The sequence below is a fragment of the Rhinoraja longicauda genome, chromosome 32 (assembly GCF_053455715.1).
Source record: "Rhinoraja longicauda isolate Sanriku21f chromosome 32, sRhiLon1.1, whole genome shotgun sequence".
NCBI classification, from domain to species: domain Eukaryota; kingdom Metazoa; phylum Chordata; class Chondrichthyes; order Rajiformes; family Arhynchobatidae; genus Rhinoraja; species Rhinoraja longicauda.
Genome location: NC_135984.1, coordinates 5,045,605 through 5,068,610, shown reverse-complemented (window position 1 = coordinate 5,068,610; position 23,006 = coordinate 5,045,605). Strand labels below are relative to the sequence as shown.

Genomic DNA, 23,006 nt, shown 5'->3' with positions numbered 1-23,006 from the left:
GTGCTGGCCAAAATATAAATTAAAGTATTTTATTCAAACGTTAAACTATCAAAGAATCTAACCAATGTGTTATCTCACGATAGCTACATCATGTTGTGAATGGACATCGCTAACATCACAAACCTTCATGTTGACAAATTCGGCTGAGCAGATGATGCCACTGAGCTTGAGGAAGTAGTCCAGTAGCAGCAGGTTCCCTTCCTGAACGGCAAGGTGCACCACTGTCTTATTGCTCTTCACGTCCTGTTTACAGAAAGGAGAACAGTTGACTTTGCCGTGTGTTGCTGAGGATGTTCCTGGTTAAGAGACACGCTACACTTCACTGTGCATTGTTGCAAATGCTAAAACATCAGCTTAGCCTTAGAGTCGTAGAGTAATATAGCGTGGAAACAGGCCCTTCGGCCCGACCTGTCCACACCGGCCAACATGCCCCAGCTACACTCGTCCCACCTGCCTGTGCTTGGCCCATATCCCTCCAAACCTGTCCCATCCATGTGCCTGGCTAACTGTTTCTTAGACATTGGGATAGTCCCAGCCTCAACTACCTCATCTGCCAGCTTGTTCCATACACCCACCACCCTTTGTGTGAAAAAGCCTTGACGGTAACAATAGACAATAGACAATAGGCGCAGGAGTAGGCCATTCGGCCCTTCGAGCCAGCACCGCCATTCAATGTGATCATGGCTGAACATTCACAATCAGTACCCCGTTCCTGCCTTCTCCCCATACCCTTACTCGTAACCTACTCGATTCCCAGAGGTTGTGGATTCAGGTACCACCCTGAGGACAAATTCTGTGCAGTACCAAGGCGATGATGCAGGGAGAACTTGATAATACTAGTCAGGAACAATTAAACCTTCTGGTACAACATTCCTAGAACAGTAGAGTGGTTGAGTAGAAGTTGTCCATGCTGACCATCTATGCTAGTCCCACATGCCCAGTCTGACCCTTATCCCTCTAAACTTTTCTTTCCATGTACCTGCCTAAATGCCTTCTAAATGCTGTTATAGTATCTGCCTTAGCTAGTTCCTCTGGCAGCTCATTCCATGTACCCACCACCTTCAGTGTGAAAAATATACCTCTTGTTCCTATTAATTCTTTCCCCTCTCACGTTAAACCCATGTCCTCTAGTTCTTGATTCCCCTACCCTGGGGAAAAGACTTTGTGCATTCACCCCATCGATCCCCATCACAATTTGCAGCAAACTTAAAATCTCATTTAAAAAAAATATCCAAACACACCTCTCCAAATAAAACTGGCAATCAATGTAAATTGCCCATGTTATGATAACTATAAAAAGGCTAATGTTTGGAAAACTGTGAAGAAAGCTTTGTTTCTAGCCTGGCTGGAGGGTACACAGATTAACAAGGCATAATATTCGAGAAAAATTCCCCAAACAAGTGCCAGCAAGTTTAAAAAGAATCGGTGACGTTTCGGGTCAAGACCCTTCTTCTGTCTTGACCCGAAACGTCACCTATTCCTTTTCTCCACAGATACTGCCTGACCCACTGAGTTACTCCAGCATATTTGTGTCCATCGTTTGTTTTTAGTTAGGTAGTTCTGCTAAACAAGTTACCTGGCTGATTATTAAGGCTCCCATTTCTATCAGTAACCGTATGCAGGACTGCAGTTGCTCGGCCTTATACTGTAGCTCATCTTGCCTCTGTGGTATCGGGTCAGGATCATAAAAGAGTTCTCGATAAACGGCGTTGTGAGAGATAACTGCGCAATGCAGAGGAGTGAGTCCTGAAACACAAGAACGGAAGGGTCATTCCATGGCAGGCAGGCAAACCTCGAACATGACAACAACATCGAAACCACAAGACTGACTGAGCCGCATGTTCGTGCATGTGGTGGGAAACTGACAACGTTGGTGCAATTATTGGCTTACACTGGCTCTGTGCCGCTTACTATTTAGCAGTAGTTATGTTCCAATTGGTATCTTGGAGGGGGAGAGATAATAAAGGTTTCCATAATCTGATCATGTCTTTCGCATTCAAATTTTATTGCCTTAATTATCGGCACCTACAGACAAGGGTGTGCTGGGAGTGTTGAGAAGTGTTATGTTTTAATAGAATTGCTTTTGGCAGCCAAGGATGAGAGCAATCTGTCCACCATCTCAGATTAGATGACAGCACAGGCGGCAGGCAGTAAGTGAAAACAAAGACTCCAATTGTAGGGGAGCTGCTATGCAGGTTGAGGTTGTGCAACGTATCTTTTTGAAAACATTGAGTTTATTAGTTGATTCAGCAGATCTGGTCAATTTCTTGGAAGGTCCACACAACTGACCTCTTTGTGACCTTGCAATGTGGTCACCTTACTTTCTGTGGCCAGAATCATGTTGAGTGCTAGCTGGCATTTCCAATGACTGATGGACAGCAGAAATCTGGCATCAGTCATTCCCCCCTCAACATTTCTCATTGGTGAAAGGTAACGAAGCTGCGGTGCCAGCATTGGAAGTTATTAGCTATAAGGAGAGTTTGGTTGGGCAAGTTTCAAGACACAGCGTGCAAACAGGCCCTTTGGCCCACCGAGTCCGCGCCAACCAAAGACCACCCAATACACTAGTTCTCTCCTGCACACTGGGGGTCAATTTACAGAAGCCAATTAACCTACAAACCTGCACGTCTTTGGAATGTACCTGGAGAAAACCCACACGGTCACAGGGAGAACGTACAAACTCCGAACAGAACTATTCCTCCACAGAAGACTATATTTGAGATGCTAAAGATGGAAATCGTTTTGATGTCACTAATTGGTAAGAACATTTATTTTTAATGCAGTATTCTGAAATTAAAAAATCTTAAAACAGCACAGACACAATGATCTGGGAATGTTTGGGAAAGATGGAGCCGATGGTATCGAGCCGCTGAGAGAGTGGTCTTCTATCAGAAGATCTAACTTGTTGGCATAGCCAGTAGCTGCATTGGCTATGCCAACAACTGGCTCCAAATTGCAGATAAAATCAATTTACAGACGTCTGTAAAAACAAAACCCATTGAAGAATGGTCCCGATCCAAAACGTCGTCTGTCCATCCCCTTCACTGATGCAGCCTGACCTGACCCACTGGGTTCCTCCAGCACTTTGTGTTTTACTCAAGATTCCAGCATCTGCAGTTCCTTGTGTCTCCAGAACCTATTTGTTATTCGGTCGTAGGTCTGCATTGCAGTGGTAGCGTTTCTAGCCAGGATCACACCTCGTTGAACAGCAATGCGGGTTGCATACAGCTAATGAAGCCAGACCATGAACGACAGAGCAGTAATCACGTACCTTCAAAGTCTCGCGCCTCCAAGTCCACCAGTGTCCCCGTTGTTATGACCATCTGCAAAAGCAGACAGGTTTGACTCAGGTCACAAATGATAAGTCAAAAGACACTTCCTTGTACATTCTGCAGAGATCGGCATAATAAAATCTACACATCCTCACACCCTAGGAATATGATGAGGCATCCTGCTGTAACTAGAATGCAATCCCATTTATTTCTCCAATCGCTAGATGGGATTCCACATCTCTCACAAGGTAAGAATGTGTTTCCATGTGTCATGACCACGCCGGACAAAAATAACCCCTTGTTTTTCTCATCGCCCTTTCGTTTCCATTTCACCTCCACCCTTTCTTTACAATCTCCACCCACCTGCCAAGTACCCCTCCTCACCTGAATCCACATTACTGCCCAGCTCTTGCCCCCACCCTCTCCTCTCACCTTTGTTTACCAACATTCTCCCCTCGAGTTCTGCCTGACCCGCTTAGTTACTCCAACACTCAAGTGTTTTTTTTTGTTGTAAACCATCATCTGCAGTTCCTTGTGTCTGCCCAAGTTCACAAGTTATAGTAGGAGAATTAGGCCATTCGGCCCATCGGGTCTACTCCACCATTCAATCATGGCTGATCTCTGCCTCCTAATCCCATTTTTCTGCCTTCTCCCCATAACCCCTGACGCCCATTCTAATCAAGAATTTGCCTACCTCTGCCTTACAAATATACACTGACTCTGTGGCAATGAGTTCCACAGATTAACTACCCTCTGACTATAGAAGTTCCTTCTCTGTTCCTTTTTAAAAGAGTGCCCTTCAATTCTAAGGCTATGACCTCTGGTCCTAGACTCTCCCACAAGTGGAAACATCCTCTCCACATCCACTCTGTCTATGCCTTTCATTATTCTGTAAGTTTCAATGAGGTCCACCTCAATATTCTAAACTCCAGCGAGTGGAGGCCCAGTGTTGTCAAGCGCTCTGCTAACCCACTCATTCCTGGAATCATTCTTGTAAACCTCCTCTGGAGCCTCTCCAGAAACAGCACATCCTTCCTCGGATATGGGGCCCAAATTTGCTCACAGTACTCCAAATGTGGCCTGACCAGTGCATTATAAAGGCTCAGCATTACATCTCTGTTTTTGCATTCCAGTCCTCTAAATATAAATGTACTTGCAATCTAGTTTTCTGTTCATGCTGCCTTCTCTTTGGTACTGCGGGGATAAAATCCAGACCAAGCTTCTGCCTATTCAAGCATCATGCCAATACTACATTAGCTATCACTCTTTCCTTTATAGCAATTTGAAAGATGATGCCACAATCTCCAAGTAGCTTTTATGCTACATCCTTACTTGCACACTCTGTGAGTAAGTGTTTGAAGGTATCGCGTTGAGGAGCAATTCACAGGTAACTAGGGTGATCATAAAGGCTTTTGGCACATTGGTCTTCATCAGTCAGAGTGCTGGGTATAGAAGAAGTTGAGAGGTCATGTTGCAGTTATATAAGATGTTGGTGAGGCCGCATTTAGCGTATTGTGTTTAGTTCTGGGCACCAGTGTCAAGTTGGAAAGGGTATAGAGAAGATGTATGAGAATATTGCCAGGACTTGAGGGCCTGAGCTGTAGGGAGAGGTTGAGCAGGCTGGGATTCCATTCATTGGCGCATAGGAGGATGAGAGATGATCTTATATAGGTGTATAAAATCATGAGAGTATCACACTAACCATCATTAAACAAGGTTTACAATCTGCTTGCTTTCTCATCTCATACATTGTAAAATTTAACAATCATTGGTCATGTTTGGGGCTTTTCATAGCTGTGACCATGCATTACATGGGGCGATGATAGCTAGCTGTCACATTAAAGAAGCCAGATCACTGAGAATAGATTTAATGAGAACTTAGGGAACAACAAAATTTCAACATAGCCAGAATTAGACAAGCAATGAGTTATTATTCCAGATATTTGATTAGCCTCGACTTGACAAACTATCATTGAAGTCCTTTATTGCTGGGCGTTGGCTGAAGTAAGCATGTAGGAGTGACAAGGGGTAAGTTGAAGAGCTAGAAGCTCTAATGTTGAGCCCGAAGGTATGTGATTCATTTAAATTTATGTCCCTTCTGTTACTGTGCCTGTTTATACAAAAATTGTGCCATATTATAGAATCGAAACGCAGTCTAGTTTTAACCTATTGTCAGTGTTAACATTTGAGAGAACTATATCAACTTGGTTTCATATAGAACCTCATTGTAGCAGAACATTCTTCTTAGCACTTGAAGGCATTGGTTCCAATAATGGAGGATTACATTTGGCAGCGACTCAGAGACTTAAACTGGAGGCTGAGTTGTTCTCAAACGACAGCAAATTGAAACTTGTTTCAATGTAATCCTCCAGCGTTTGGGAGGGAAAGAAAGACATGGCATAGTTCTTCCCAATCTATAGGTTGAAAGCACAGTCTAAGCTGAGGACACAGGTTTAAGGTATGATGGGAAAGATTTAATAGGAACCCGAGGGGCAACATTTTCACTCAGAGGGTGGTGGCTATATGGAATGAGCTGCCAGAGGAGGTAGTTAAGGCAGGTAATATAACAGCATTTAAAAGGCACTGGGACATGTACATGGACAGGAAAGGTTTAGAGGGATGTGGGCCAAATACAGGCATTGGGATTAGCATAGATGGGGCATCACGGTCGACACTGGCTAGTTGGGCCGAAGGGCCTGTTTCCGTGCTGTATGATTTGATGACACCATGATGTGAAATCTAATGTTGGAAAATGTAGTGGGTGTGAGGATTGGGAATATTTTATAACATGAAACATATAAGAAAGGAGGGAGAAAACCCCCCCAACAAAAATGTCCAATCTTTGGTCTAAAGCAGACAATTGAGGCTGCAGATGCTGGAATCATAAGTAAAGATCAACTTGCTGGAGGAACTCAGCACATCAGCCAGCATCTGTGGAGGGAAATGAACACACAACGTTTCGGGTCAGAACTCTTCTTCAGTTTAAAGAAGGGAATGACAAGATGTGGGGGGGATTTACAGGGAAAAGGCATCGAAGTAGATAAACCATGATCTTACCGAATGGTTGAGCAGATTCCTCCTTTAGTTTAGAGATACAGCGCGGAAACAGGACCTTTGGTCCACCGAGCCTGCACTGACCAGCGATCCCTGGACATTAACACAATCTTACACAAACTAGGGACAATTGTACACATACACCAAGCCAATTAACCTAAAAACATGTACGTCTTTGGAGTGCGGGAGGAAACCGAAGATCTCAAAGAAAACCTACAATGTCATGGGGAGAACGTACAAACTCTGTACTGACATCACCCGCAGTCGGGATTGAACCCAGGTCTCCGGCGCTGCAAGCGCTGTAAGGCAGCAATTCTACCGCTGTGCCACCGTGCCGCCCCAGATGGGAAGAAACTGTCCCTGAATCTGGAGGTGTATGTTTCCACACTTCTGTACCTCTTCGCAGATGGGAGGGGGCGAGAAGAGGGAGTGGCCGGGGTGCGACTCGTCCTTGATGAGGCTGCTTCATTATGCTTAGTGTCTTTGAGTATCTTTAAAGGCACAGTCGGCAAGGCAGTTATTGCAGGTGAAGGAGGCTCTAGGGGAGAGTGTCTACTACTGCGCCATCTTATTCTTAATATATAGAAGCCCCTTGCCTTCTATATATTCCTCTTCAGTGAAATGCAGTGAAGAAAGCTAATGGCATATTGGCCTTCAAACCAAGAGGAGTATTGGAGCAAAGAAGTCCTTCTGCATTTGAACAGGGCCCTGGTGAGACCACACCTGGAGTACAGTGTGCAGTTTTGGTCTCCAAATTTGAGGAAGGACATTCTTGCTATTGAGGGAGTGCAGCGTAGGTTCACGAGGTAAATCCCGGGATGGCGGGACTGTCGTATGTTGAAAGACTGGAGTGACTGGGCTTGCATACACTGGAATTTAGAAGTACAGTAGGAAAAGTCTGAAGAAGGGTCTCGACCTGAAACGTCACCCATTCCCTCTCTCCTAGCTGCTGCCTGACCTGCTGAGTTACTCCAGCATTTTGTGATACCTGGAATTTAGAAGGATGAGAGGGGATCTTATTGAAACATATAAGATTATTAAGGGATTGGACATGTTAGAGGCAGGAAACATGTTCCCGATGTTGGGGGAGTCCAGTACCAGGGGCTACAGTTTAAGAATAAGGGGTAGTCCATTTCGAACTGAGACGAGGAAAAACGTTTTCACCCAGAGAGTTGTGAATCTGTGGAATTCTCTGTCTCAGAAGGCAGTGGAGGCCGATTCTCTGGATACTTTTAAGAGAGAGTTAGATAGAGCTCTTAAAGATAGCGGAGTCAAGGGATATGGGGAGAAGGCAGGAACGGGGTACTGATTGTGGATGATCTGCCGTGATCACGGTGAATGGCGGTGCTGGCTCGAAGGGCCGAATGGCTACTCCTGCACCTATTGTCTATTGTCCCATTATTCCTTGTGTTCTTATATTCAAATGCCTCAAAATATTATTTGCAGAGTGATCCATCTTTAAAATTTCGCTAATGAACAATAAACTGGGGACTAGATACAGAGGTCGGGTCTGGTTTGAGTTGCTTGTTGCTCCGTGCTGCCGCCCTTTGTGAAAATGAATAAAGCGAATAAAATATAAAAATAAATTGGACAAATAAATGCCTGCTGTGAAACCATTAATTCCACCGACATAGAGTGGTTCGCGGTAATATTAAGTACGGAGGAAATAGTTGCAAACAAGAAATCTGTCCCTGCTTGCATTAATTTCCAAAGGAATGTGTCGTGCAAGTCTGTTCAAAATCCATTATTTATAAAGAATGCTCTGGCAAATTAATCATTCTATCAATTTTAAACAGATGGAATGCAGAGTCTTTTACGACCTGACTATCTTCAGCAAGACAGATGTGCAAGTTGCCAGCTCGGACTGCACACTACAATCCTTGCCGCTCCAGAAATGCAACACATGCGCCCAGAAGCATCGGAGTGTTGAAGGACATGTGCCTCTTTCTCTCTGTTATTGGCACCACCCTCCGGACAATAGATTTGACATCATACAGATCGATCTCTGAAATGTTTCTTTGTCTGGTTCTTTTAAAATTAAACCCTTTCCCTCTGGCAGCCATCTATCAGTGGGAACAACTTTCTTTCATTTATTTCATTTAAAACTATTCATTAAATTGAACATAGAAGCATAGAAACATAGAAAATAGCTGCAGGAGGAGGTCATTTGGCCCTTCGAGACAGCACCGCCATTCATTGTGATCATGCCTGATCATCTACAAACAGTAACCCGTGCCTGCCTACTCCCCATACCCATTGATTCCACTAGCCCCCGAGAGCTCTATCTAACTCTCTTTTAAATTCATCCAGTGAATTGGCCTCCACTGCCTTATGTTGAATGTCCCATTTACCCCATGTCTCTGTAATATTGCACCCAATATGCAGGGAGTGGGTGGGAAAGTGGGATAACAGGGTGGTACAGCGGTAGAGTTGCTGATTCACAGCACCAGAGACCCGGGTTCAAATCCTGACTACGTGTGCTGTCTGTACGGAGTTTGTACGTTCTCCCCGTGATCGCGTGGATTTTCTCTGGGTGCTCTGGTCCCCCCCTCAGTCCCATGTCGTGCATGTTTGTAGGTTAATTTTTATTCTGTAAATTGTCCCTAGTGTGTAGGATAGAGCTACTGCACAGGGGGGTCGCTGGTCGGGCCTCGATCTCTCAGAGAAGCTAACGATCAGTGGAAAGATTGACTTCATACTTAAGAGGTGCTGTCTACACGCTGTATAACTAAACCAAACTAAAGTAAACTAGTGAGATGGGTGATTGATGGTCAATAGACAATAGACAATAGGTGCAGGAGTAGGCCATTCGGCCCTTCGAGCCAGCACCACCATTCAATGTGATCATGGCTGATCATTCACAATCAGTACCCCGTTCCTGCCTTCTCCCCATACCCCCTGACTCCACTATCATTAAGAGCTCTATCTAGCTCTCTCTTGAAAGCATCCAGAGAATTGGCCTCCACTGCCTTCTGAGGCAGAGAATTCCATAGATTTACAACTCTGACTGAAAAAGTTAGTGTTTAAGACATGTAATGTAAGAAAATAACTGCAGATGCTGGTACAAATCGAAGGTATTTATTTCACAAAATGCTGGAGTAACTCAGCAGGTCAGGCAGCATCTCGGGAGAGAAGGAATGGTTGACGTTTCGGGTCGAGACCCTTCTTCAGATTGATGTCAGGGGGCGGGACAAAGGATATTAGGAAGGATAAAGGAAGGATGGTGTTTAAGACCTGGTCGACCTGGACATGGTGGGCTGACGGGCCAGTTTCTTAGCTGTATCTCTAAACTACACTAAGCCTTCTCTGCTCCGAGTAGAACATCACCTGTGGGCCCAATCCCTCCAATCCTGTAATTCAATCTTTGCTACCTTTCTATTAAATCTCCAGAGTGTCCCCTCTGAAACATCCACTGTCCGTCTGAAACTGTGATGCATGGAAGCATTCCAGCCAAGGCCAACCCGGAGATTCACAAATATTTAGGGCAGCTTTTGTACATTGTACTTCTGTTAATAAATCTAAAGATTCCAATTGCTTTTTCAACAGCTTTCTCGACTTGTCCCGCGATCTTCTAGGATTCCTGTTCATTTAAAGTCGCAGAGTGAGTGATACAGTGTGGAAACAGGCCCTCTGGCCCAACTTGCCCAAACTGGCCAACATGTCCCAGCTACACTGGTCCCACCTGCCCGACACTTTCAAGTACCTTCATACTTTAAAATTGCACCATTTTGTTTACATTTCATACTCTCAAACTCGCTGGCAAACGTTACTATTTCACGCGTTCTACATTACATTGCTTTCGCTGCACATCTGATCAAAGTTGCAGTCTGTCTCGGTTTTTCTGCACTCTCTTTCCACCCTCTGCTGTTAATTCTACCTCTGCATTTCACGGCACTCTTTGCACATTGAAATCACACTGTGAATACCCAGGTCAAAGCCATGAACCTATATGACAACAGCACTGAGACCAACATCAGTCGCCGATTCACACCTCTCTCGAACAACTGTTCACCACTCCTCACTGCCGCTGGCCCTATAAGTCCCTTAAACACAACTATTTGTTCTATTTCTATGGGATTCAATTCAGCAAACGAGTTAAGTTTGCCATGATCATTAGAAAGTTCATTTACAGTACGTAACATTCATTGCACTATGCAATTTAACAGAGTGTGGCACGGTGGTCGCAGCGGTAGAGTTGCTGCCTCACAGCGCCAGAGACCCGGGTTCGATCCTGACTACCGGTGCTGTCTGTACGGAGTTTGTACGTTCTCCCCGTGACCTGCGTGGGTTTTCTCCTGCTGCTCTGGTTTATTCCCACACTCCAATTTACTGATTACTGGGAAGCCTTGAACAAACAAGCCTTGAGCATATTTCTAGGAAATATGGTGATAATCTAAGATTGAAAGATATGTGTCAGAATGCACAAAGGAGCTAGAATGCCTCCGTTTCAACACAATCATGACTGAAACGGCCCAGCTCTCCTGTGCCAAATTAATACAGCCACCAATTAAAAAAAAACACATCTGACTTATTTTGAATCACTTCCAGTAATCAAGCCCAGCGGTAGAGTTGCTGCCTCACAACGCCAGAGGCCCAGGTTTGACCCTGACTACGGGTGCTGTCTATACGGAGCTTGTACATTCTCCCCGTGACCGTGTGGGTTTTCTCCCTGTGCCCTGGTTTCCCCCCACACTCCATTTCACGTACAGGCTTTGTTAAAATTGTAAATTGTCCCTGGTGCGTGTAGGATGGTGCCAGAGTACGGGGTGATGGCTGGTCGGCGCGGACCCAGTGGGCTGAAGGGCCACAGTGTTTCCACGCTGTGCCTCTAAAGTCTACAGTCTGAAAGTAAAGTTAGCCAAACAGTAATTTGCCTTTCACAAAAGCATTAACAATGTTCTCCTCTCTCACAGATGTTATGCAACCTGCTGTAAGAAAATAACTGCAGATGCTGGTACAAATCGATGATGATGATTTCCAGCATTGTTTGTTTGTTGGTTAAGTATCATTAATGCACCCTCGCTCTGCACCAATAGACCTCTGCTTTTACTTCCACAAAGTTGATGATGAACATCAACCAGGTTTCACAAGTCGCATTTCACTTGCCCATTATTCTACGTCAAAGCCCATCGTGTGTTTTGTGTGCTTCTAGACCAGTTCAGACTAGACCTTGATTTCCCAGACTAGCTAGCTGTCAATAGAAAAATTTACTGCATTTTTAAAAAAAAAATCATCTCCATCTCACATTTCTGCAGCTTTTCTTAATTTGGCTTCCACACATCAGGCTGCTAGAAGTTGGCAATAATAATTTCAAACAAAACTCTTCAACCATTAAAATATGCAATTTAAAGCTCCAGTGTGATGATGGTTAAAAAAATACAATCTCTTGGCAGTCATTTCATGAATGTCTGTTGCTACTGGAAACCCAGGTGTTCAGGTTATTTACAATGGAGAACACTTCAATCAATCCTTATGCAAATAACCTCATAATCTGATTATTAATGTACAAAAGCTTGAAAGCTTGAGAGTGCACACCACCAGACAGGAATAGTTTCTTCCCCTCTGTTATCAGTCTTCTGAATGATTCTTCCATAAATTAAGGTACTGTCCCATTCACCTCTACCCCACAGTGGCCATTCAACTTTGTCCATGGAACTCATGCACCTACAATGCTGAGAGCTATATTCTGCACTCTGTATAGAATACAACTATATGAAGCACCCTTTGCACTATCTACTACGATACGATACAATATGATATGATAGAAACGTATTTATCCCAGGAGGGAAATTGGTCTGCCAACAGTCATAAAACACAACAAGATACATGAAACATGAAATTAAAGTGGCAAGTCCACTTTGGGGGTGTGCAAAGATTGGGGGGTAGTTGAGGCAGGTACTGTAATAATATTTAAAAGACATTTGGACAGGTACATGGATAGGAAAGGTTTAGAGGGATATGAGCCAAACACAGGCAGGTGGGACTAGTGTAGATTGGGCATCTTGGTCAGCAGGGGCAAGTTGGTCGGCATGGACTCAGTGGGCCGAAGGGCCTGCTTCCGCATCGTATCTCTAAACTAAACTAAAAAATAATCCTGTTTGCAAAATTAATTCATTCAACTGGAGGAAAACAACTCTCCAACAATAAACGGAGTGGTTTTACACCAAATGCACATTTATGATGCAGTTTCCACGCATCCACAACTGTGTGTATAATTCTATAACTTCACCCCATGACACGGGGTGAATGAACTAAATTGCAATCAATTCGAGCGCTGGGTAAATGCACTCACCACTGTAATGGATAGCATTAGCTATCAGTAATAGCCTATGTGATTAGCGCCAACAGAAATGCTTACCTGTATGATGTTCACATGGCCATAAGTAGCAGCCAGATGGAGAAAAGTTAACCCCTTGTCGTCAACAGCATTCAGGTCAGCACCAAGCAGAATGAGATCTCGGACAATTAGCGGCTGGTTAGCTACCACAGCGACCATTAGGGGTGTCTAGGAATGTAACATAGTGCATAGTTGGCATTGAGAAGTGATGCATAAATAATAGCAGCAAACAGAAGAAGGTGCTCAATATTCTATGTTTTAGTGTTTATGATCTATAAGTTAGCGTTTATGATCTATGCTTTATGTTCTAAGGACCAGTCAACATCTCCAGCCTATTTGATTAGTACGGGTGTCAAGGGTTATGGGGACAAGGCAGGAAAATGGGGTTAGGAGGGAGACATAGATCAGCCATGATTGAATGGTGTGTAGACTTGATGGGCCGAATGGCCTAATTCTTCTCCTATCACTTATGACCTTATGACCTTATTCTTCCATCCAGCTAATTTGAAGCGGATTTCTATCTTTCCTTCATTTATTTGGTTTGAAGTTTATTTTCTCAGAATAATCTGAAGATACAATCGATTGCAGTTATGAACTTTTCACTGAACCTACGCTCAGTACCTCTTTGGAAGAGAATTCCAAACTTTCATCATCGTTTGTGTGAAGAATTATTTTTGGACATGTTCTCTGCACAGTATTACTCTAACACGTTAAGCCCTTTGAAACTGAACTCGCCTTTGGAAGAAATAACATCTTTGATCGACCCCCAAAAAATCCTTTAACTGTTTTAGATGCTTTAATTGGATCATCTCTTAACTCTGTCATCAAATATGAATTACTTTCTGGTCACACACACCAGGGGAAATTTGTGTTTGAAAATTAGTTAGTTCATTATGAAATTAGAGTCATAGTCATTAAGCTCGGACAGGCCCCCTCGGCCCAGTTTATCCATGCCAACCAAGGTTCCCCATCTACACTCGTCCCACCTGCCTGCGTTTGGCCCATATTCCCGTAAACCTGTCCTATCTTCAGACTTTTGAGATGCAGCATGAAAACAGGCCCTTCGGCCCACCTAGACCGTGCTGACCAGCGATCACCTATCTTATACACTAGGGACAATTTTTCAATTTTACCGAAGCCAATTAACCTACAATCCTGTATGTCTTTGGAGTGTGGGAGGAAGCTGGAACACCCGGAGAAAACCCATGCGATCATCGGGAGAATGTCAAAACTGCATATAGACAGCACCTGTAGTCAGGATCTCTGACTGAACCTGCGCTGTAAGGCAGCAACCCTACCACTGCGCCATCATGTTGCCCCTATCTATGTACCTCATCAAACCTCTCCAAACTAGGCTCCTAAGTCTAAACAAAAGTCACAATGAAGATGTGCGAGAATACATTGAAAGGTATGATGATGCAGAAGCAATTGATTACATCTCAAGAAATATATTCCTTTAAAGCAGAGAAACCCAAAGGCAAAGTAATTAATTGGTGAGCAATTGAAGATAGTAGTGAATTAAAGAAAGAGTCTTGTAAAGTTGTCAGATAGCTAAAGACCAGAGAATTTTAATCATTAAATTAAAAGGAAAAGATGCTGGAGATCTAACAAAAAAACCCAGAAAATGCTGGAAATTCTCAGCAGGGTAGACTCATCAGTGGAAAGCCAAACTGAGTCAACATTTCAGGTTGGACACTATTGCAAAGGTGCCAGATCGGATGTGAAGCATATTGGATAATTGTGAAGATCACTGCAAAGCAAGCCTTTCTTTATTTTGTTTTGTTGAAGTGTTGTCGACCTCAACAGGGTGGTCAAGTAAGTAGTGTCGAGATACAGTCACATGTAGAAAAATCATAGTCCCATTTACAGGAGTACCATGTTTAATTATGATCAAAATATTATATAAAGGGTACTGGAGAGGATGCAAAAGGGATTTATAAGTACCAAGAGTACAAAGTTATACCAATTAGGAAATTATTTTTAGGATGGGTTATTTTATAAAGAGAAAGCTGAGATTTGGCACACCCAATAGGTGTTATGAAATATCTTAAGCATGATATTTTTAGAATTGGTCAACCCTTATACTAGATGTGTGTAGGATGGAAATGCAAATGCTGGCTTACACTGAAGATAGACACAAAATTCTTCAGTAACTCAGGCAGCATCTCTCAGACTCATTCTGAAGAAGGTCTCGACCCAAAACGTCACCCATCTATCTAGAAATGTTCCTTCTGTCTAGAGATGCTGCCTGTCCCGCTGAGTTACTCCAGCATTTTGTGTCTATCTTCCTTATACTGGAAGATCTGCTTGAGGAACCCAGGCCACGTTAAATGCAATGTCCATGGGACCATGGAGATTTTACTCTTGAGGAAGGTAAGATTCACATATATATAATTATTTGTAGAAAAGATTGCAGAATAAACTGTAGAGTAGATTGAACAATAGATCTGTAAAATAAATCATAGAAGTTTCTCTCCAGATTCAGGAACAGTTTCTTCCCAGCTGTTATGTTAGCTGAACCATCCTATCACCAACTAGAGAGCGGTCCTGAGCTACTATCGACCTCATTGGAGACCCTTGGACTATCTTTAATCGGTCTTTACTGGACTTTACCTTGCACTATTCCCTTTATCGTGTATCTGTACATTGTGGACGGCTCGATTGTAATCATGAATTGACTGCTTAGCGCTCAAAAAAAAGTGTTTCACTGCACCTCATTACAAGTGACAACAAATTAAACTTGTATTTCCTATAATCATTTTAATGCTTTGATGCGTTTTATGATTAATCCTTGTTAAAAGTTTTAATTGCCTGATTTTTAACAGGGACATTCGGAAACATTGCTGGGCAGTGCGGGAGCTTGGCTATTGGGAATGTGATCTGTGGCCTTGCACATGTCCCTGCTGTCGTGGGGAAAATGTGGTAAGTGGAGTGGTGGACGTGACTGCAGCAAGTGCAATATGGATAAGGTTGTCATGGATGACCTTATCACGGATAAGGTTGTGCAGGCCAATTGTGCATCTTCGCAATGAGGCTCAACAATCAGTTTGTACCCCTCGAGAGGTGGGCAAAAGACGCAGGCAGTTATGAAGATGTTTTCCGACTGAAGGACTGTGACCAGTGGAGTGCCTTAGGGATCGGTGATGGGTGCTGGGCCCATCGCCATTTGTGGTTTATATCAACGGGTTCACATGAGAATGTACAAGGCATGATTAGTAAGTTTGCACTCGCCACCAACGAAGGCGGTCACGTAGACAGTGAAGATGGTTCTCCAAAATTACAGCAGGATCTTGATCAGCTGGGCAAGTGGGCTGAGGAATGGCTACTATATTTACGGGGAAGGTCTAGCATTCACCAAAATCCCTGGCCGGCTACCTCTGTCTACATTGAATGTTCCATACATTCGGTGATAAGTGGGTTCTATTAAAAATATGGTTCAAACATTAATTTGCCTTTCTTGGTTTTAATGTAGTAAAAGCCTCTCGGAGTCGATAAATCACATTGCAACTGAAATATTCAAAATTTAGCAGCTGAACTCTCCCATTTGTTTGAACGAGGCTTGTCGTACCTGCGCCAGGTTTAACCCGGCACTGACAGCACTGTAGGCAAGATTCCCAGCCTGGCAGCTGGGAGAGGGTAAGATACTGAAAGACAGGATGAGATCCATTTGTAGTGTATACATTGAAATGGTTTTGCAGAAAAGTATAGCTCAGGAAGGGGCCCTTCAGGCCACAATGTCTGTATTGAGCATTATGTCGTTAAGCTAATCTGCTCTTGATCCCTATCCCTCCATTCCTTCGATATCTACGCACCTCTCTAAAAACCTTTGACATGCCACTATCACATCTGCTTCCACTACCATCCCTGGCTGCATGTGCCAGGCACTCACCATCCTCTGTGTAAGAAACAACTTATTCTGCTAATTTCTTTTAAACATTGCGCCTCTTACCGTAAAGATATGCCCTCTAGTCTTGAACATTTTCATCCGGGGAGAAGGTTCTAACTGCCTGCCCTAACAATGCCAACATCCTCTCTCATAACTTTATATACCTTCTCTCCGAACAGTGTTTTCAGGAATTCTAGACAAGCAAACGAGTTGAGGAAAGAGAGCACGTTAAGATTTTTATACCTTTCCCCTGTGTTCTTTTGTGTCAAGTCTCCTGAGTTGGTGCATCCGCTCAGCGGCAGCGTAGGAGTGTTCCCGCATACCCTTTGCTGCATAGATGTGGAGGATTCTGCAAAAGAAGAAATCATACCGTTGGCAGGTCAGACTGATTGCTAACTTTGCTACCACTTTTGAGAACAATGGATGGGCATCCAGTTTTTTTGCAAACTAAAGCTTCAGGATGCATTGGGTGGAGACCACACCCGGCGGGGTTAATGAGTAAAGCAATGTGTTCTCCCCATCCGCTGCCTGGCTGATCCCCACTGGTGTCGTGAGAGGAAGTTTGTGGAACGATACGACACGATATGATTGAACTTTATTTATCCCAGGAGGGAAATTAATTTGCCAACAGTCATGAAAACACAAAATACGTGAAACAGGAAAATAAATGAAGAGTGGTGAGGCTGTGCACAGATTGAGGAGGTGGGGGTGGGGGGGGGGGGGTGGGGGGGTCGGTCTCAGTCTCAGTCACCCCCATGACAGAAGGGGAGGAATTGTAAAGTTTGATAGCCACAGGGAAGAAGGATCTCCTGTGGCGTTCTGTGAAGAATGGATGGTTCGCATGGTGAAGAATGGCTCAACTGAAAAGATCATATGGACCAGCGCTAATGCACCTCCTTGCAACTTTCTAAAGGTACTGATGACCGAAGGCCCAAAGAAGGTCATCACATGTTCCTCTGAACACGGGTTAAGGATAGATTCAAGAATCATCAATAAGAGATGGGAGTGAAGATTTATGCTTTGGAGAGATGACACTTTAGTTTAGAAGTGTTTCCTATTTCCTTCATAAGTTCATAAGTTCCTATGTGATAGGAGCAGAATTAGGCCACCTGGCCCATCAAGTCTACTCCGCCATTCAATCATGGATGACCTGTGAGGTATTGTTACAATTGTATAATCTGTTGGCTGGGTTGCATTTGCAGTACTATGTACCGTGTAAGAAGGAGCTGTAGATGGTGGTTTACACCGAAGATAGACACAAAATGCTGGAGTAACTCAGCGGGTCAGGCACCATCTCTGGAGAGAAGGAATAGGTGAGGTTTTGGACCGAGACCCTTCTTCAGACTCTGTATACTGTGTATCGTTTTGGTGCCTACCCTTATTTAATAAGAGATATATTAGTATTGGGAGTAGCTCAGAAGAGATTCAGGAGGTTAATTCCCATGGTGAGAGGGTTGTTTAAAAAAATCAAAAATGGCTAAAATAAAAGGCTAGCTGACCTGTTCTGGAGTTTAGAAGAAGGAATGGTTTTATTGAAACATTTAGGGCCCTAAAGGAGCATGAGAGAGTAAATGTGACGATGTTTCCACCAGTGAGAGAGTCTTAGCTAGTTAGTTTAGTTTATTGTCAGGTGTACCGAGGTACAGTGAAAAGCTTTTGTTGCGTGCTAAGCAGTCAGCAGAAAGACAATACATGATTACAATCGAGCCATCCACAGTATACAGATACATGATAAAGGGAATAACGTTTAGTGCAAGAATAATGTTTACGTCAAGAATGTTTACTCTTTTTGCAAGAATAACATTTAGTGCATGTTTAGTGCAGTGCTGAGTGAGAGGACATAGTTACAAGATAAGGGGCAACTATTCAAGACCGAAGTACATAGGAATTTCTTCTTTCAGATCTTGGTGAATCTCTGGAACTCTCTTCCCTGGTGGGATATGGAAGCTTTAGTTTAGTTTAGTTTAGAGATATAGTGCAGAAACAGGCCCTTCAGCCCACTGAGTCCGCTCCGACCAGCGATCCCCGCACACTAACCTACGCACATTGGGGCCAATTTTACAACTTACCAAAACCAATTAAGCTGCAAACCTGTACGTCTTTGGAGTGTGGGAAGAAACCGGATCACAGGGAGAAAACCCATGCAGTCACAAGGAGAACGTACAAACTCCATACAGACAGCACCCGAGGTCAGGATCAAACCCAGGTCTCTGGTGCTGTGAGGCAGCAACTCTAATGTTGTGCCATTGTGCTTTATTACTGGAAGTGTTTAAAAAGAAGTTAGATTATTTTTTTAATGAGGAGCTGTATTAATTTGGCACAGGAGGCCTGGGGCGTTTCAGCCATGATCATGTTTAATGAGAGATTCCTGCTCCTTTGTTCCTCTGTACATTCTAACACAGATCTTTTAATCTTAGATTATCACCTAGAAGTGAGTTTGTTCAATGCTCCCCTATAATCAGTGAATTCCATTGCTTTCTCTCACACTTCGCTTATCAGTAATCATTGTGGGACTTTTCAAATTTAACTTGTATTTTTATACAGAGTCGTGGAGCCATAGAGTGATACAGTGTGGAAACAGGTCCATCGGCTTAACGTGCCCACACCAGCCAACATATCCCAGCTACACTAGTCCCACCTGACTGTGTTTGGTCCGTATCCCTCCAAACTCCATTTCCCTCATCACAACTTGTAAGGTCATGTCTGCAATACTTGTCACAGCTCACCCCTTCCAACCCCATTTAAGTGGAGCCCATGTCAGATGCTGCTGCCAATGTCCCACAAACTAAAGCCCCTGTTTCCATCGTCACGAGATCAACTAGAAGGGCTTTCAAACAAATGCAATTTATTGGTAGGAAGGAACCGCAGACACTGGTTTACACCAAAGATAGACACAAAATGCTGGAGTAACTCAACGGGACTGGCAGCACCTCTGGAGAGAAGGAATGGGTGACGTTTCAGGTCCTGACCCTTCTTCAGACTCAGCACTGTGTACAGTTTGGTGCCAGCCCTTCTGAAGACAGTTCTCGACCTGAAACGTCACCGTTCCTTCTCTCCAGTGATGCTGCCTGCCCTGCTGAGTTACTCCAGCATTTTGTGCCTATCTTCACCATTTAATGATAGGTTGATGATAATCCATCGAGCATTGTCCTTTTCGCTAGGCATGTTAGGAAGGGCTGATTTCCATTGCTGATGAACATTAATTTAGTTTAGTTTAGTTTAGTTTACTTTAGTTCAGTTCAGTTCAGTTCAAAATTGTCACGTATTGGTCTCCTAACCTGAGGAAAGACGTTCTTGCCTTAGAGGGAGTACAGAGAAGGTTCACCAGATTGATCCCTGGGATGGCGGGACTTACATATGAGGAAAGACTAGATAGACTGGGCTTGTACTCGCTGGAATTTAGAAGACTGAGGGGGGATCTTATAGAAACATATAAAATTCTTAAGGGGTTGGAGAGGCTAGATGCGGGAAAATTGTTCCCGATGTTGGGGGAGTCCAGAACCAGGGGTCACAGCTTAAGGATAAGGCGGAAGTCTTTTAGGACCGAGATGAGAAAACATTTCTTCACACAGAGAGTGGCGAGTCTGTGGAATTCTCTGCCACAGAAGGTAGTTGAGGCCAGTTCATTGGCTATATTTAAGAGGGAGTTAGATGTGGCCCTTGCGGCTAAAGGGATCAGGGGGTATGGAGAGAAGGCAGGTACAGGCTACTGAGCTGAATGATCAGCCATGATCATATTGAATGGCGGTGCAGGCTCGAAGGGCCGAATGGCCTACTCCTGCACCTATTTTCTATGTTTCTATGTTTCTATACCGAGGTACAGTGAATAGCTTTTGTTTGCGAGCTACCCAGTTAAAGACTATACATGAATACAATCAAGCCACCCGCAGTGTGCAAATAAAGGATAAAGGATGCACTCCTCACATCCTTATCTCTGTGTTTCCCTCTCCTCTGACTCTCAGTCTGAAGAAGGGTCTCGACCTGAAACGTCACCCATTCCTTCTCTCCAGAGATGCTGAGTTACTCCAGCATTTTGCGTCTATCTTCGGTGTAAATCACCATCTGCAGCTCCTTCCTACACAACTTGGCACAGGTATTTACAGTGGCTTTCCAGTTATTCCATACCGTCCTACTATTCCTGGAAAAATTGAATTACTTAAATTAAAATTCCTCAGCTGCTGTTTTTGCTACAAATGAGTTCTGAATAAAACTGCTGCAGCTCAGGTTTGCAAATCTGCTGACATTGACTTTACATAATAATTTACTTTCAATTTCCTCTTCACGGTGCCAAAAATTCATGAGACTGGAGGGAAGTTGTGTGGTAAATGTGTGTTTATTTTACATATTCCACAAAATAATGCACCATTGATTGGCTTTTACAGTTGGTCTACATGATAATGGATAATCTTACATGGAACACAAATACAACTATCAATATTTCAAAAGGAATATATCAGTAATGATTAGTTAAATTGAAGCCATATTCGCTTTTGATTGTATTGCATTCTCAATTGTTTAGACTCTGAGAAAGATCTTCCATTGTTCACCAAAAAAGCGAGCTAGGCTCATGATCTCAAGTTGGGAACATCAAACTCAGTGAAGTAAATTGGAATATTAAAAAAAAATAGCATTATGGATATTAGGCATGTAAATAACTATGTTGAGGAATGGGTATTAAACAGAAACATAAAAAATAGGTGTAGGAGAAGGCCATTTGGCCCTTCGAGCCAGCACCGCAATTCATTGTGATCATGGCTGATCATCCACAATCAGTAACCCGTGCCTGCCTTCTCCCCATACCCCTTGTTTCCGCTAGCCCCTAGAGCAGGGGTTCCCAAACTTTTTCGTCCCGTTTACCCCATTGCAACTTTTTGAAAGTAAATTTACCCCCACCCTGTTTTGTTCAGTAATTTGAGTTTACACTTCTACCATAATAAAGCAACTGACAAAGGGGAAATTGAAAAAATACTGTTTTTAACATTATTATTTTAAGTTCAAATAACAATAATAATAGCACATAACAATGTTGTTTCACTTATTTATGAACAACTAATGATGAACAGATACCAGAACCAAACACAGTCAGTCAATATGTATAAATCCAGAATCAACAAATCTACCCCCTGTGTAGGTGAAATTTACCCCTTGGGGTAAATTTACCCCAGGTTTGGAACCCTTGCTCTAGAGCTCTATTTAACTCTCTTTTAAATTTATCCAGTGTATTGGTCTCCACTGCCTTCTGTGGCAGAGAATTCCACAAATTCACAACTCTCTGGGTGAAAAAGTTTTTTCTCATCTCAGTTTTAAATGGCTTCCCCTTTATTCTTAGACTGTGGCCCCTGGTTCTGGACTCCCCCAACATTGGGAGCATTTTTCCTGCATCTAGCTTGTCCAGTCTTTTTATAATTTTATATGTTTCTATAAGATCCTCTCTTATCCTTCTAAACTCCAGTGGATACAAGCCCAGTCTTTCCAATCTTTCCTCATACGACAGTTTTGACATATTGACTAAACTTTTATGTCAATTTGCTTATTCAGTGAAAATATGCCTGTGATGTAACCTCATATCCTTTAATTACACTGGTTACCCAAAGCCATCAATTTAGTTTACTTTAGTTTAGAGATACTGTGTGGAAACAGGCCCCTTCGGCCCACCGAGTCCACGTCGACCAGTGGTCAACCAGTACGCTAACACTGCCTCCAACACACCAGGCAATTAACCTACAACCCTGCATGACTTTGGAGTGTGGGAGGAAACCGGAGCACCCGGAGAAAACCCACACAGTCACAGGGAGAGCACACAAACTCCGTACAGATAGCACCCGTAGTTGGGATGGAACCAGGCTCACTTGCGTTGTAAGGCAGCAACTCTACCGCTGTGCCACCGCGCCGCCCTTTAAAATTTCAGAATTAATAATGGACTCAGTATAAATTGTTCTTAGAACTTCACGATAGAAAATATTTGTGAAAGGGAATACACTGTCCTTACCTGATGTGAGTCTGGCTTCAGGCCGCACAGCATTATATTTAAATGTTAAACATCCATTGAATGGCAAGCCACTCAATTCCTTGAAATTAGGGATGGGTTATAATTCGTTTGCCAAAGCACAATACTCCAGGTGTGGCCTCACCAGCTCCATGTACAACTCTATGTAAACCACCCATTACTTAAACTCCAACCCCTCTATAAGAAAGGCCAACATGCCATTTGCTTTCTTAACTAGTTGTTGGGGCTGCCTGCTAGTTTTTGGTGATTGATATACTGGACCATCTAGATACCTCTGAATTTTACTCTTTGCAGTGTCTCTCCATTTAGACAACAATCCGCCTTTTGAATCTTTCCGAGGGAGTGCGTGAGGCCACACCTCCCCCCATTTTGCAGGTTTTGGTCCAATCACACCCTGATGTAGAGTCACAATGTCCTTCTTACAATCTACCCTTCCACCTACTTCTGCAT

At 43.4% G+C, this 23,006-nt stretch overlaps 1 protein-coding gene across 1 annotated transcript in view; it reads right to left on the bottom strand.

Annotated features, from left to right (window-relative positions):
- The window catches only part of LOC144608630 (NF-kappa-B inhibitor delta-like), a 38,369-nt gene extending 15,363 nt beyond the window's left edge, over positions 1-23,006 (bottom strand). The window contains exons 1-6 of the mRNA XM_078426603.1: positions 22,999-23,006; positions 16,793-16,898; positions 12,685-12,831; positions 3,272-3,323; positions 1,577-1,746; positions 124-243 (exon numbers count right to left, since the gene is read on the bottom strand). Coding sequence (XP_078282729.1) covers positions 124-243; positions 1,577-1,746; positions 3,272-3,323; positions 12,685-12,831; positions 16,793-16,898; positions 22,999-23,006 — 603 coding nt within the window. The remainder of the gene's footprint in view (positions 1-123; positions 244-1,576; positions 1,747-3,271; positions 3,324-12,684; positions 12,832-16,792; positions 16,899-22,998) is intronic.